Here is a 14,772-nt window from a genome sequence, read left to right as displayed (position 1 = left end):
CTGACAGGTAAGGACGCGCCCGCTAGTGTCAGCTCCCGGTCAGCCTCAAGTTCACAGAGGATTGGACTCCGATACTCGCGATCTGGACCGTCATTCGCGAGAGCGGTGAGATGGGGAGAATATAAGGAGGAAGTTGACGGACAGACGCGTCACGCCACACGTCCAGATCACGTGCTGACCAAATCAACATTGACGCCTGCATAATGAACCATCTCAGCTTTGATCAAGTCTAGCACATTCTTGTGTCGTACTTATGAGAGCATGCACTGGAATCTGCCGTGGTTCATATGCAGAGATGGTCCCATCTATACTTTGATTCTATTAGACAAAGGTCATGGCGTCGAAAGTTTCCTATAGGCCAAGGGTCCCGGATCTTCAACATTAAGGTCTGTAACAAGAATTGCTAAAATAATTAGCGGGCGCTCGTGAAACAGATATATTCTGTGTAGAATTAGGAACGACAGCGTATTTTACTGCCTAGAAAGGCAGGGCATATATTTTACAGTATGTTTGTAAAAACAATAATAAGCTACAGCTGTTAGCATACCAAAGGTTAGCAGATTTGAGTGCGTTGAGAAAACATGGACGTACTCTGAACAAGAAACCAAGCTAGATTACAAAAGTTGAATTAGTCGTATGTCACGGGACAGAATTTTAGCACCTACATCATCTGGCGTCAGTCGTCCCATCGCCTAGGTCGTAGTCAGCTCTCATATTTGTGTCAGCCATTAACTACAAATACTCACGGATTCATCGGTAGACAGCGTGGCATCCACCATCGCTGATTTCTTCTCCTGCAATTGTATGATTCGTCTCTCGATGCTATCTTCAACGACGAGCTTGATGGCCTGTACAGGACGGTACTGTCCGAGACGGTGAATACGGTCCATAGCTTCTGTGGTGGAAATCAGCAAGTGTCACAAGTACATCCAGTCGATTCGCGTACGGTATTCAACCTAGAACAACAGGGATCAGCTGAGGATGTGAGAAATAGACATAGAAAACTTGCCGCAGGATTCCACCAACTGTCCATCAGATACACTCGAGATGCTTCGGTCAAGTTCAATGCCACTCCACCAGCTTTCAAACTGACAAGAAATACAGTAACGCCAACATTGTTCACTAAGAAAGCACGTTAAAAAACACAACTGATAGATGATCGTCCGACGTACTGAAGTGCTGAATGGTCGCATCACGTGCCTGAGGGCTCATGGTTCCTTCAAGTCGACAAATCTATCAGAGATTTTGGTATCAGCGTTTCATTCAGTAAAATTCCCAGATCCATGCGCACCGAAAAGCCCGCCTTTTGTAGCCTGAAGGCGATCAAATCTAAAAAGTTGACAAATTGACTAAACACGATACTTTTAACCGTGTTGTCTTGCAAGCGAAGATTGGAAAGTTCCTCGACAAGTGCCTCGATCTTGGAGGAAGACCGCCAAGTCTCTATATTGAGTCGCCCCAAGATTCCTTGTCGCGCAGAAGGAATATTTGCTTCAAGTTCGAGCGCCGGAGCCTCGAGGTCGATGGTAAGAGCGATGTGGCAAACAGGACAGTCGGGCTTAAAGAAATTCAGGACCCAAGAAAATGTTGATAGGAAAAAACTGACCGTTATGTCTCCGGCAGTGCCCAGATACTGTTTCATGCACTCCCGGTCGAAGATGTGGCGGCATTTGGCCTGGATAGCATCCTCCGCGACATCACTGCAGAGTCTACAGATCGTGGCTTCACCAGCCTCGTCAGAGCCCAAGAACTGGGTCCCATTAGTCTTACTGCGGAGGACAAGGTCTGGGTGGCAAGCCATTTGCCTCATGCGAGTGAGCCTACAGGAACTTCAGAATCATATGAGCAAGAGCGTGAAAGGCTTACAAACTGAAGATATTGGAATAGTCTGATGGAATAGCGTTAACAGTTGGATCTGACTTTCAGAAAAGGTGACCTCACTATTCAAAACCGTTCCAGAGTCAACGTAGGTACTGAACTGGCGTTTCGCGTCTGAGAAGAGCGAAAGATAAAGCTCTTTCTCTTCGGGACTGAAGTAGTCTCGTCGCACGATCACCATACGAGGGGGTAAGTCCAAGTCATCAGCTCGTTGAATCTGCGGTAGCGATTGAATTTCGAACACATGAATAAAAGGATAAATTCGACCTTTGTTCTACGGAGCATCATTCTATCAAGGAGGATGCGTAACTTCTTGAAAGCAATCCTTCCCGGGCCCTCGATGCCGTGTTTCTGAATAGGTGTCAAGATCTCGTTATTCCAGAAGCAGGTCTGAATGACACTAATTAGCTGAGTTTACAGATAGTGATGATGATTTACATGTTGCATTGGGCTGTGACCACAATCTATTGTAAAATATATCAAATGGGCACCGGGAGTTGGGGCACAGAATCTTACCGTCACAGTGCTTTTTATCTGTAAACTTCCAATGAAGCGATTTGCAATCACATTTCTTACCTATCAGAAAACCAGATCAATGACTCGAATGACGAATGAGGAGACGCATGACGCACAGAAATAAAAGGAGAATGGATCACCCCCGAGGAAACGAACTAGGCTGTAGAGCTCTCCCACACGATTCTGCAAAGGCGTTCCGGATAGACACCATTTGTAATTGCTCTGAAGCTCAAAGGATGCCTTGGCAGTATTGGTTTGGCGTTCCTTAATGTTGTGCGCTTCATCAAGCTGTCAAAAAACCATCAGCAATGGTAAAGTTATCGAAACGAGCTTGATCGTACGATGATCCGGTTCCATTGAATCTGGTGAAGAGGCGAAGGTTCCTTCACAATGAGCCCCTTTCGCTTAAAACCGCTCTGCTGCTTCCTGAAGCAACTCTCCATGACAGCGTAAGTAGTGAGTACCTGAGTTGCATTAATATTGAGACGAGAGGATGGAAGGTTCTGAAGTTGGAACTAACAACATCGTATTTCTCCAATTCCTTGGGGTTGTTGACGCGAGACGCGCCATGCCATACCAAGACATTCATCCCCTCTGTGTGAGCGTTAATCTCATTGCGCCATTGCATTATGGCAACAGTTGGCCTGTGTAGCATGTGGTTAGGACATGGCGACATAACTGAATGGTGAAAACATACGCAACAACAAGGTTCGGACGCTTCAGGTCCGACACAAAGAGGGATATCATCTGAATAGTCTTACCCATGCTGCAAAGAACACATTCAATCTTGTACATACTGAAAGTTTGAGAAACCTACCCCATCTCGTCGGCTAGCATGCCGCCATGCCAGATCCCCTGCTCTTGCTTACGCATCCAGAAGAGTGATTCCTGCTGGAATGGAAGCAACGTGACCTTTAAACCAGCAGGCTGCACAGCTCTCTCCGGTACAACGATGGGGATGCTGGACTCGACGTCACCCCAGACATCCCTGAGTTCAGGGTGATGCTTTTTGAGTGCCAAAGAAGATTTCTCGGCCTGTGCTGATAATTAGGGTAAATATTCGAGCAGGAAAAGGTCACCGTACCCAGGTAAGCTTTCGGCCAAGCTCTTGCATTAATGCGCGTTCCTCTAATTTGTTGGCCCTCCTTTCGGCCGCTTGCAGGCGGCGCCGCTGAGCTCGTTCCACCCAAGTCATGGGTTCGGTGTCGATGAACTTTAGCTTTGCTTTACCCTTCTTCGTGGCTTTCCCCTTACCCTTGGAGAGTGGGAGTTCCTCTTCGCTTGAGCTCAAGACTGATAATGCCGATTCGCTGTCTTCAAGTATGAAATTGTCATCTTCACTGCCAGCAGAACGACCTTTGCCCTTTCCCTTGCCACCGGACCTCGTAAGGCGACGTTCAGCAGCAGCAGCCTTCTTGGTAATCTTGAGGCTTGGTGATGTAACGTTGGCTTTGGAGGAAGAACCGACTCCCGAGGATTCTTGAACAGCGAATCGTGCTGTTGCACGGGACAACTCAATGGCAGCAGCAACCATCAACTCTTCATCACCTTCTGACTCGTTGCCCTCAGAACCCGAGACGACGTAGTTCTTTGAGGGGAGAGGGGCATCATCATCCGACTCGTAATACTCCGAATCACTGGATTCAAAGTCTTCGAGGTCCTCATCCTCTGAGAGAAGCTGGACATCCTTATTATTGGAGGTAGAAGGGGCGGTGACTCGCCCTTTGCTTTTGACAGATGTTGCTTGTTGCTGTGCATTGATAGTACTTAGTATGCGGCTGGGCGGAACTAAAGACTGCGTTCTCGCCTTTGAGTTCAAGGTCGAATTTTTAACGGGTATCTCAACACAAAAAGCTTTGTGGACGACTTTCCGTTTAGTTGGGACTGGTCTACCCTCGAAGTCTTCGCCTTCATCTTCTGCAGAGCGCTTCCGTGTTTTCATAAGACTTGTTGCAAGTGATCTTGTCGTGACTTTCGTGACTACTGGATCTTCACCGACGTCGGAAGTGTCAGGGGTTTCAGGTACCGCAGAATTCTTGCCGCTAACCAGGGGAGACATAGATGTGCTTGGAGTACCTGTGGTCGTGGTTGCAGGCGTCCGAACATTGCGGGCGCCATTTCTTCTCGTACTGACCATGATAGCAGTGTTAAGGTGGGAGAGCGGAAACAAAGGCCAATCCTGTCGCGACAGAGAAAAAACTTCGGCGACTCGCGAGACGCGAGATTCGCGGGAAACCCTAACTCAATTATTTAATTTGTCTTTCGATGGTGTCACGTGGACACGTGCATTGTAGCCACAAGCGCGTCCACCTGCCAGGATGATGACGACTCTCAGTACTAACTTATTCGTTTCGAAGCCATCCCGACAACGAGCACCAGTGCAAACACTCATGGATGTGCGCTTACGTTCCCTGCCTCTCAAATGTGCACCTTTCTAAACAAGGGTAACCTGGTTTCGGCCACTGTTCGGAGTTGGCCACGATTTGTGTCAGAAACAAGGAAGCGGGTGTCACAAGTTTTCGAACTCAGAGAATACAATAGTAGGTGCCACGTACGATGGTCCGGGGTGCCAAGCAGTCTGAAGCTAATTGAATGTCTGATAACTACTACTAGGAGTACAGATTTTTCGATCGTTCTAGAATTCGAGATGGGGACCGCTAATATCGTATGACCAGCAGAACCCCCTATCCACTGACGCCTCAGAGAGGTCAATAGCACTCGAAGTTTTCCCCCTGAAATATTCGTTGGCAGAATCATGCATTTACCCGTACGCTTCCTCCCCGCCCTGGAGTTCTTGAAATCAGATGGAACCCGTATCACTCATCTCTTTCTCAACCTACTCCCAGACGTTCTCGTCTGCTCACCTATACTTCATCGATCCTTGCAATGAGTATACGGTATACCATGGACGCTGTATACCTCATTACAACTATCGTCTTCCCTCGTTGCCTTGAGCTTAGTGTGCAGGAGGTCCTGTGAAGGGGTGAGATGTCGTCATGAAGTGAATTCAGTGTGCATGTGCATTGTGCTCAGTGTTTGCTAGTCTCTCCCCCACTGACAACTGATGTGGACGGTGTCTGCAGCGGGGCATTTTAGAACAACAATTAGAATTCGTCAATGACGGTTTTTAGCCAGATACCATGAGGAGATGTTGGCAGTGATTTTCGCTGGACAGACGGTGAGTGGAACAAATGGTCTGATATGGCAGAGATGACTTGAAATCATGTATCGAGGCAACACTTGACTTGAAAACACCGCAGCGAGAGATCAATTTAGCCGGCGACTTGAGTTGTCCGCGGGTGACTGTGCCACGCAGCCAATTGAGTATCTCGAAAAAATACATGTCCAATCAAAACAAGAGAATTGTGCAACTCCGTTGTAGCAGGGTCGTCTTGGGAAGGCCTAACATTGAATGTACTCAGGCTGAAAGATCTGACATCACCGGCACTGGACAGGTCAATATGCATACTGAGAATGGTAGCAGTTGTTGCAAACTGATATGATCCAATGGACCTTCTAATTAATGCAAAAGTCTCGTCGCAGTGATCCTACGACCAGAAAGCGTTTGCGATGAGCTGCTGGACAGAGATATACGTAGGAATATTCAACTCATGCAGTTACCTCAACTTCCATTCACTGCGCTGAATATGCCGACACGTCTTGCCAGTAGCTAGTAGATGCCTTCAGCTGGGCACCTTGGCTCATCACAAATATGGTACTTACGCGCAACGCTCCAGTAAGGCACTATTGGTCTTGAAAGTGTAAATGTCAGGTGCTCCCGCAGATGTCTTGTTGAACATCATCTCTGTCAAATCAGGTCGCCAAGGTCTCCAGGAGGGTGTGATATCTCCTGGGGTGTATCTGTCATCAGGAGTCTCAGACATGACCATAGCCATGAATGAATTCGAGAAAGCAGTGATGAACTGCGAATTGTTGTATGCAGGACCACCCCTGGAACAGTTTACACTCAGAGTAATGGTTGACTCGTTGCTTCAACTTACGAAAATGAGGTGAAGTAGTATGCAACGTCATTTCCATGCAGGCCAGGCGGGATTGCAAACTCGCCCTGCGTATGTTGAGTATAGATGAGTTGCGAGTTGCCTCAAGCTCACTTTCCAAGCGCGTTCTCCAAATGCTAAGAGGAGATAATAGGTGGGGCAAACGAATATTGCTGAGACGACCCATGTAATCAGGGACGGTGATCATTCCTTCAAAAATATACATACATTCACCCATCACAAGATCTGCCTGGTTGACGTTACTTCCGTAGTTCTGGTACATCGTCACCACTCCAGCAGCCTGAGCAAAACCGATATTCGGGAAAAGCGTCTTGACATAATCTGCAATATCCAATGTCGTCGATTGGTTGACAAAACCATTCCCCTCATGCGGATTGGTCATAGCAAGCAGATAGTTCTAGGAGAAAGGGCCTCAGTTTGTCTTCGAGATAAATATATTTATAGACCGTACGCCATTCAAACGACCTTTCCTTATCGTCACAGTAGGCCTCTCCAAGATGAAAGTGCCATCCACAACAGGGACGAATACATACGTACCAAAGAACCCATTGAGGTTGATGTTATAGTTCAAGGTCTGCAGCGTATTGACATCTGCAGCGCGCAAACAAGAGAGGGTATCCGAGCTCGAGGTACAGCTGCAAGTTAAAGAATTAGATAGAGACTGGTGGTGTTTCAAAGAATTTACTTTGTTCCATTGACGACCTCACTATACAACAGCTAGTAGTTGTATTCAGGACTGCGGACATCGTCCTCATGAACAAAACTTACCTCCGGAATCCGGTCATTATAGTTATATTGGGATGGCAAGAACGTGGAACTCGTTATGGCGATTCTAAAGAGGGGGGGCTGCGTGTTTCCTCCATGGGCAACGATATGCTGTAGCACCGATCCGGCACCTGAAACAAAGTAGTAAATGAAGACAATGATGACAAAGAGCACCTAGCATAGCTCACCAGCGGACTCTCCCCAAATTGTGACCTTCGTGGGGTCGCCGCCAAAGGCGCTTATCTACCCGGGTAAGCGTCCTGTCAGCTAGGGTACACCACGCAAGTAAAGAGTTCTGCTCACGTAGGCCTGCACCCACTGTAAGGCATAATTCTGGTCGACTTGAAATATCAAGTTCAGCTGGATCTGAAAGACTGCAGGCCAGACCATGATAATTGCGTACGTAGTCCAGCATTGAGTGCACCCCTTTCCTTGACCGCTTCCCCGGGAAGAAACCCTGATTGGCGGTGTATACACCTTAGTATGTATTTGAAACCGAGAGAAGACAGTAAAAACACACCAAATAAACCGAGGCGGTACTGAATTAAGACTGTGATAACACCATAATTTGAGTCTACAATTAAATCTGCGCCATTGAATGGGCTTGCAGCTCCTATGAGATACCCTCCTCCGTGAATCCAAACGATAACTGGGAGCCCTCCTCCCGGAGTTGGCACCACTTCACTTCCAGGAGTGTATACACTACCAGACGTAACCACTGATCGTAAATGCTAACATTGTCATTCAATAACAGGGCTTACTTCAAGAATAAACAGTCTTCAGATAGGCCAATATCCCTTTTCTTCATAGAGATGCTTTCAAACGGATTTGTCAAAGAATCGCCTTCGGCTGCTTGATTACATGCGTTTGGTTGCGTGGTAGCTTGTTGAATCCCAGAGACAGTCGGTGGAGGCTGCGGGGCCACCCATCTTAAGTCGCCTATGCGCTTGGTGCGTGAGCTGAGATTGTGTTTGAGAAACATAACTAAACGCACCAACTGGAGGAGCCGCGTAGCGTATTCCAAGGAAGCTGGTGATGTTTGTCGCCGTGTCAACTGATCCCTGGTACTGGGCATAACCCAGGTTGACGATGGATGCAGATATAGTGGCCGTCGGAGAAGACAACACTTCAAGCGCAAGCAAAACCTGCGACACAGCCAATATATTAGCTTTAGTGAGCAGTTTCACTCCCGCAGATCGTGCAGTGATAAACATCCTTGACCAGGGTGATGAAGATGTGGCAAGGCCTGGCGCGTGACGGACGTTAGTCTTATAAACCTCGATTGCGAGAGTGGCAGGTCCAAGATTCTGAATCAGACAACTGGCCCGGGAGAATTTCGGTGAAATTCAACGGTGGTTTATTGAAAACGGTTAACATTGTAAATTGCCGCATTTTACAAGTTATAATGCAACGCGCATGTGGCTGTGTGTAGTACTGATGGAAGAGCAGGCGGTAATGTAATTATATTGTTGTCATGGTAGAAGGGAGATATAGTGTGTGGGAAGATGCCATGATATATCACCTACTTACTGAGGATAGTATACCTAGTACTAGTCATAGAGCAGCTTGATGTCATTGTAGCCATAGACTTTGAGATATTACGGCGCAATGATGCATCACATCTTGGTGATGCGTCCGAGGAAGAGTCCGACGGGAGTAGAGAAAACGACAGACATAGTGATCATGACAGTGACTCGGAAGAGAGTGCAGAAGAAAACTTAAATGAAAATGTATATAAATGCTAGATGTTACAAGTCTGTGGTATGTTGCTGTTGCGTCGATGATTCTGCAGCCACATTTCAAAGGTGACCTCATCTGTGGGTATGGAACTAGGCTCAGCATAAAACAAGGCAATATGATTAAGTATAGTGTTCGATCGCGAGTATCCAGTTGGATCTGTGTGATGACAAAGGCCGGGGCTTGCGCTCATAACGCGCCACCATCAAAAAGTGGCATTTAAGCTGGCAGCATGTAAGTGCGTCTACTCTGATCAAGCCACTCGCCGAGAGGTTTGTTCTTCTTGCGAGGCTTGCCATCCTCATAGCGAAAACAGACCAGACAGAAACCCAGGCCAACGATTCAACATCGTGCCGGTACACGTGCTCGACGCTACCTTCGACGGCTGATAGGAGGGTGAAAAGGCTAATCGACAGGAACGGTACCGTTCCCGTGTGCTTGTTGCCTCTGGGACAATCATCTTGAATCGATGATAAATCATAGTCATTGAGGACGCCTATCACACGAGCGCGCGAGGTTCGGTAAAACACGAGATTGCTGAGGCTGATGTCACAGCGATAGATACCATCTTCCCAGAGGATACGATGAACTAGAATCGCAGTTGATGGACGGTAACCAGAACACAAAGAAAGAACACCTACCGATGATATTTGCCACCATGCTTCGCGGAACTCAGACCCACTTAAGTTCGTGACAGGTTCAAGCTTCCTGCATACGATGATGGAGAAGGCCCAATTGCCCCGTTCAGCGTCCTTCATTCCTAATGCCGTCCTGTTGTTGGTCGTGGATGTCTCATTAAACCTATGGAACCAAACCATGTCTGGGACATGACCCATCATCTGCAAGTCACCTTTAGTGATCTGATACACTTTCGCAAGTGTTTCAGGGTCAGACACACACTTTCTGGCCACTAGAGCTTGGCAACTCCGATGTGTTATGAGGAGGGTCGGCATTGGATGGTCTATCGTTGTCGTTATAACAATTGTGTGAGGTGCTAGGAGGAGGGTCGGTGTCGGATGGTTCATCGGGACGTTCGCGTGCCTGTAGCAATTTCGATAGTGCCTTGCTCTTCATTGGGAGGACGGTGGTTGCACGTCCATGCAGACCGAAATGAGATGAGTACGAATCTGAGTTTACATAAACAGAATTGAGGTCGACCTCAGGCTGGTCATCGTTGACAGATGACCAGCGTCAGAATTGAATATATGATAAAGTTAAAGTCCTATTGTGCCTATCGTATTCGGTGCATAGCTAGGAGCAAGACAAGAAAGCGAGAGGATAGCGGGCGAAAAGCTGATCAGCCTACAGGATTGGAAAGCACTACAAGATAAATATTTAGACTAGTGCTACTACGTGATGGTATATATGGTATCATATAATCGAGTACAGAATTCGCATGATGAATAGCATGGGGCTAGCAGCTACAAAAATCCTCCATTATTCTGGCCATTCCATGAATTCCCTACAAATCCATTGCCTCCACTCAGACGGTTATATTTTGCGAAAAGACCACCAGCCATCAACGCGCCCTTGACGAATTTTTTTGCAAGCATAGTTTTGTCTATATTATCATTCGGAGGCTGTTGTGGCGAGTTTCCTGGAGCATGATGTTGTACGGGATGAACGGAGGGTCCCGCCTGGGATTGGGGTGAATAAGCGTGGTGAGGGGCGGTGCCGTGACCGTGGTTCACAACATGCTGGGCTGGTATTGGCTGACCCTGCGAGTACATGGTATGAGTGGCGGTCCCGGAGGAGGGGTAAGTAACATGATTCGTATACGGGCTCTGGGTGTGAGATGTATGAAAGCTTTGTGAGGACGTGTGATGGTGAGAATGTGAGGGTGTGTGATGATGTGAGGACGCGTGATGATAATGTGTGCCCTGCTGAGAAGCAGGATTGAAAGAAGGAAGATGTTGTGAGAATGGTGTGGCAGTGGGTAGTTGTGCTGTTTGAGATGCCATGGGATGCATGGGTTGTCCGGTTTGCTGGGTCGGGCTGGGGTAGCCTGATGCGGTAAAGTGGTCAGGAGACGTTCCATGGAAAGGAATAGACATACTTGTGTGTGTGTATTCTATCGGCGGCGAATTAGGACCAATATTTGAGATGCCGGACATCGTGGATGCCAAGGTTTGTTGCAGTGGAACTGTTGTCTGTGAACTTTGAGATCCCTGGGTTGCATCAGTCTTATGCGAATTGTTATACATCTTGTAAGCGGCTTGCAGGAGCTTTCCTGCATCATGCAGATAGTGCGTGCTGCTGCTTTGATTACTCTGGTTATTTGGCTGCTGCTGCAACTGTCCTTGAAATTGGGTGAAGTCTACTCCGTTCCCCGTGGTCTGATCAGACACGTTGTATGTTTGGCCCAAGGAGTCCCCGTCGTACGTTTGATTTCCTTGAAAGATCGCCGTAGGGTCGAATCCGTTCCCTAGAATATTACCAGTACCCATATTGGGGTCGAACACACTATCTGCAGGATTTCCAAACGTCATCCCATCCATACTTCCAGTGATATCGTCAACAATATCGCCGCCATCGAGTGTCTCAGCGAGCACAGCCCCGCCGAGCAGACCAAGAACACCTCCCGCCGCGAGACCTGTCGCGATATTTATTCCAAGTCCCCTGCTAGATTGAACTGGTTGAGTAGGTGTAGCTATTGCTCTTGCATCTTGAGATGGGGGCGGCGGCAAGGCCTGTGGTTGGAAGCTTTGCAGCGACTGGTAAGGAGCCTGTGCGTATTCATGCAGTGTAGGGGATACGGCCGGAGATAGCTGGGGTCTGGACTCTGTGGGAGGCTGGAAGGTTTCACGCGGCGACTGGTAAGGAGCCTGTCCTTGCAGCGTAGGGGATACACCCGGAGATAGCTGGGGTCTGAACTCTGTAGGACGATTGTCAGTTGATGATGCGGATAGTACTGATGGGCCCCGAGAACGCTGGGAGAGGGGAGGTGAAGAAAGAGGTGAAGGAAAACCTGCATAATACATCTGTGAGGTGATTCCTGCAGAAGCAGCCATGAAAGGTGGGGTATCCGCTGATGAAGGAGGGAATGTGGGCTCTGCCCTGACTCTTGGAGGAAGCGATGAGTTAGATGGTCGGTAGCTGCTACTGGGTTGAAGAGGGACGGAAGTAGCTGATCGAACTTCAGCCGGTTTCACAGCGGACACCTTTGGGCTTAATGGAGGAGATGCAGGCATCATAGATGGAGGTGCGGAAGCCGTGTTGGTCGCTGATGTAGAAACCACAGGACTCCTCAGTGGAAGAGCGGGTAGTGGTGCTGCAGAAAAAGTCTTCGCAGACGTGTTATTGTGTGGGGGGCCCGGCGGGGAACTAGGAGGATGCGGTATGTCTTGAGGAGCGGTGTTATACCTAGATTGCCTGTATGAAGGCACCTGCTCGGATAGGGTTCGAGATGACGATGGAGCTTCCATGGATGATGACCTCTCAGAGAACTTGGGTATAGAGTCCTTTGCAGAGTCATCATACGACTTCCCCTTAACATCTTCAGGTGCTTTCCCCGTAGGGTATGACGCTACTTCTGGCATGGCCAGTGAGGTTCGCGGAGATCCCGAGAGAGGTTCTAGAGAAAGTGCGCGAGGGGTCTCAACGAATGAGAGAGCATCTGCACCTGTTGAAGGTACAGCTCCAGATACAGAATCGGACTCGTGCGGTGTGGGCGAGGGCACAGCAGGGAGTAATAGTACTACAGGCGATTCAGCGTGATATGTGCTCGCCATGGTCACGCTGCACATGGATTGCGACTCATCGAAGTCTGGCGGAGGAGGATCGTCGTCAACGAGGGAATATAACGGTACTTCTTCGGAACTGCCAACATCAAGACTCTCAATCTGTATAGGTGCAGGCGAGGGATCACTAGGTCGAGTCACGGACTCGGGGTTAGAAGTGATCGCAACCACACCTCTTAAACAATCCTCCGAGTATGGACTAGACTCCCTTGGGAGTGTCTCTGGTGGAACAGGTGAAGCTATGGCATTGTTCACGCTCTCAGGCCGTAGAGGGATGTCTGATGACGTCGAACTGCCTGGTATCACATGCGTTGTAGGTGGGTTCCTACTGTGCAACCCCGCCTGACTTGACCGCCAGGGGTCACCAGCAGGCAATGGTGGAGGCCCATCGGAGAGTTCCACTGGAACTGGGCTACGTCTACTGGGTGCTTGCAGGCCGTGAGGCACCTGAATAGGAACTGAGGAATGGGCCACGAGGATGCGTGAAGCGGAACCTGTTGCTGACTGAGGGTGCGAAGCTCCTGAGGACTTGGTGCCTCGTTCAGGTACCGGCTGCGGTAACTGGAAATCAAGTTTTGCGATGCTGTTATGGTAGAAATCAAGGGCAGAGACAGTTTGAGGAACGTTTGTATGATCCGCATTCAACATGAGAGATGCTCTGCCACCATAAGGAGCCCGTGGGCCAGCCGGAACTCGGTTTTTTGAAGATTCTCCACGTTCAAAGGAAGGCTGCCTGTTGGTGGGCTGCTGGTGGGTCTGAGCTTGGGGCTGCTTGCTTAACGAGCTGGCATACAGGCGCTGAGCGTATGATTGACCGCGTGTAGGCGCGGAAACACCGATTAGAGACTGCAAATTTGGCCCCGGTTGTTGATCGGATGGTTTCTCTAGCTGCTGGCGCTCGATGGTGTATTGCAAAACAGGTTGTTCAGAGACGAAAGTGCGCGCATATGTTTGCGCAGGAGTCAGTGGAGTTGCATAACTGCCGGAGTTAGACGTAGCCCTGACACTAGTGGGAGACTGGAGATTTGTCCGAGTCTGTTGGAGTGACCTGGATCATGAATTGTGGTGCTTAGATTTAGAATACCCCGCTTTCATATCACTCACCAATCTATGCCAGTCTCTGCAGAGGGGCCGTCTGCAGGTACGACACCAGTATAAAAGCTCATTAGCCTGAGTGGGGGGCGATTGAAGCTGCAAAATCAGGCAGACGAAAAAACTAATTGTACTATATCATTTGGACACGGTGCAAGGTACATCAAGGCACCCCCGAATATAACAGGTGCTTGTCTAGGCTTGCCTGTCAAATAAGGCTGGCAGGGCCTATCAAGGCTGTGACTGATGCGGCCGACCTGATGGATCAACGTTAACATGCGCCAAGAAGCTACTAGTACGAAGCCAAGCACCGCATAAGTTGACCACCTCCGACATTCTCGCCGAGACCCTCCTGCAGTTTCTTCCTCAAGGCGACGATGACCTCTAGCATAGATCCCAATGGATGACAGTAAATTGACGGTAGTCAACCTACCACCTCACGCACACGGCGAAGCCACAATTACGGCACAATCAAGGCACCCTGCACCAGCTTGCTGCAAACTATGTGACAGTATTCAAGCAGAGCTGTTGATGTATTATAGCGCTCGGCGCAACTTGAAGTGACGATATCTGTAAAATTCAGTGACTTTGTAGCAACTCTACATTTATTCGTTCCGTCGGTCCAACTTGTAGCTGTGAATATTACAGTAACAAGTGACACATATAAATAAACTCGTCAAATCAAAAACATAAAGTTTTCTCCAGCATCTTCAACTTTGTTGTTATTAATTATGCTCTAATAGTCCTCTTCAACTCTTCGAGAGCCGTAAATTCAGCAGCAACGTCATTAGACGAGATACTCTGGGCCAGCAAGAGCATCAACAAAAGAGCCTGAAACATGTATGTCAATATATGCTGCCCGAAGCATATATGTTGAATATCAGGGCTTGTATCAAAATTTAATGCCTTATATGCACCTTATATGCACCTTGTAAGCTGGTTAACAGACTTGTGTACTCATGTAAGCTTCACAAGGCCTTATATGCTTCGGGCTCTTTTGTTGATGAGGGTCATCTCTACATGGG

General features: G+C 48.4%; 4 protein-coding genes across 4 annotated transcripts; all 4 read right to left on the bottom strand.

The window, feature by feature from the left end:
- Positions 1–298: 298 nt before the first annotated feature.
- Positions 299–4,577, bottom strand: F5147DRAFT_677712 (SNF2 family N-terminal domain-containing protein). The gene is made up of 21 exons (XM_041436149.1): positions 4,202–4,577; positions 3,479–4,144; positions 3,212–3,429; positions 3,092–3,160; positions 2,915–3,038; positions 2,736–2,858; positions 2,511–2,682; positions 2,395–2,454; positions 2,317–2,342; positions 2,146–2,268; positions 1,942–2,095; positions 1,867–1,888; positions 1,607–1,820; positions 1,292–1,558; positions 1,173–1,233; positions 1,010–1,122; positions 947–956; positions 747–895; positions 666–692; positions 592–609; positions 299–535 (listed from the first exon to the last, which is right to left on the bottom strand). The coding sequence occupies exons 1-21, from the start codon at positions 4,529–4,531 to the stop codon at positions 530–532; spliced, it is 2,952 nt and encodes a 983-aa protein (XP_041296662.1). The 5' UTR covers positions 4,532–4,577; the 3' UTR covers positions 299–529.
- Positions 4,578–5,737: 1,160 nt separating this feature from the next.
- On the bottom strand, positions 5,738–8,529 carry F5147DRAFT_677700 (Alpha/Beta hydrolase protein). The gene is made up of 15 exons (XM_041436148.1): positions 8,173–8,529; positions 7,940–8,117; positions 7,699–7,880; positions 7,582–7,635; positions 7,482–7,519; positions 7,367–7,421; positions 7,182–7,309; positions 7,099–7,130; positions 6,865–7,048; positions 6,621–6,810; positions 6,507–6,565; positions 6,396–6,460; positions 6,118–6,345; positions 6,004–6,064; positions 5,738–5,942 (listed from the first exon to the last, which is right to left on the bottom strand). The coding sequence occupies exons 1-14, from the start codon at positions 8,390–8,392 to the stop codon at positions 6,028–6,030; spliced, it is 1,650 nt and encodes a 549-aa protein (XP_041296661.1). The 5' UTR covers positions 8,393–8,529; the 3' UTR covers positions 5,738–5,942; positions 6,004–6,027.
- Positions 8,530–9,037: 508 nt separating this feature from the next.
- Positions 9,038–9,989, bottom strand: F5147DRAFT_649872 (uncharacterized protein; the record flags this gene model as incomplete). Its single annotated transcript, XM_041433389.1, has 3 exons — positions 9,038–9,504; positions 9,598–9,775; positions 9,816–9,989. The coding sequence occupies 3 exons, from the start codon at positions 9,987–9,989 to the stop codon at positions 9,038–9,040; spliced, it is 819 nt and encodes a 272-aa protein (XP_041296660.1).
- F5147DRAFT_431060 (uncharacterized protein) lies at positions 9,987–13,956 on the bottom strand. Its single transcript, XM_041429812.1, has 3 exons — positions 13,760–13,956; positions 10,972–13,703; positions 9,987–10,920 (listed from the first exon to the last, which is right to left on the bottom strand). The coding sequence occupies exons 1-3, from the start codon at positions 13,819–13,821 to the stop codon at positions 10,337–10,339; spliced, it is 3,378 nt and encodes a 1,125-aa protein (XP_041296659.1). The 5' UTR covers positions 13,822–13,956; the 3' UTR covers positions 9,987–10,336.
- Positions 13,957–14,772: the final 816 nt, after the last annotated feature.

This window comes from Suillus discolor, assembly GCF_016758755.1.
Source record: "Suillus discolor strain FC423 chromosome Unknown F5147scaffold_9, whole genome shotgun sequence".
Lineage (NCBI taxonomy): Eukaryota > Fungi > Basidiomycota > Agaricomycetes > Boletales > Suillaceae > Suillus > Suillus discolor.
The sequence above is the reverse complement of the archived record's forward strand: the minus strand, read 5'-3'. Positions and strand labels throughout refer to the sequence as shown.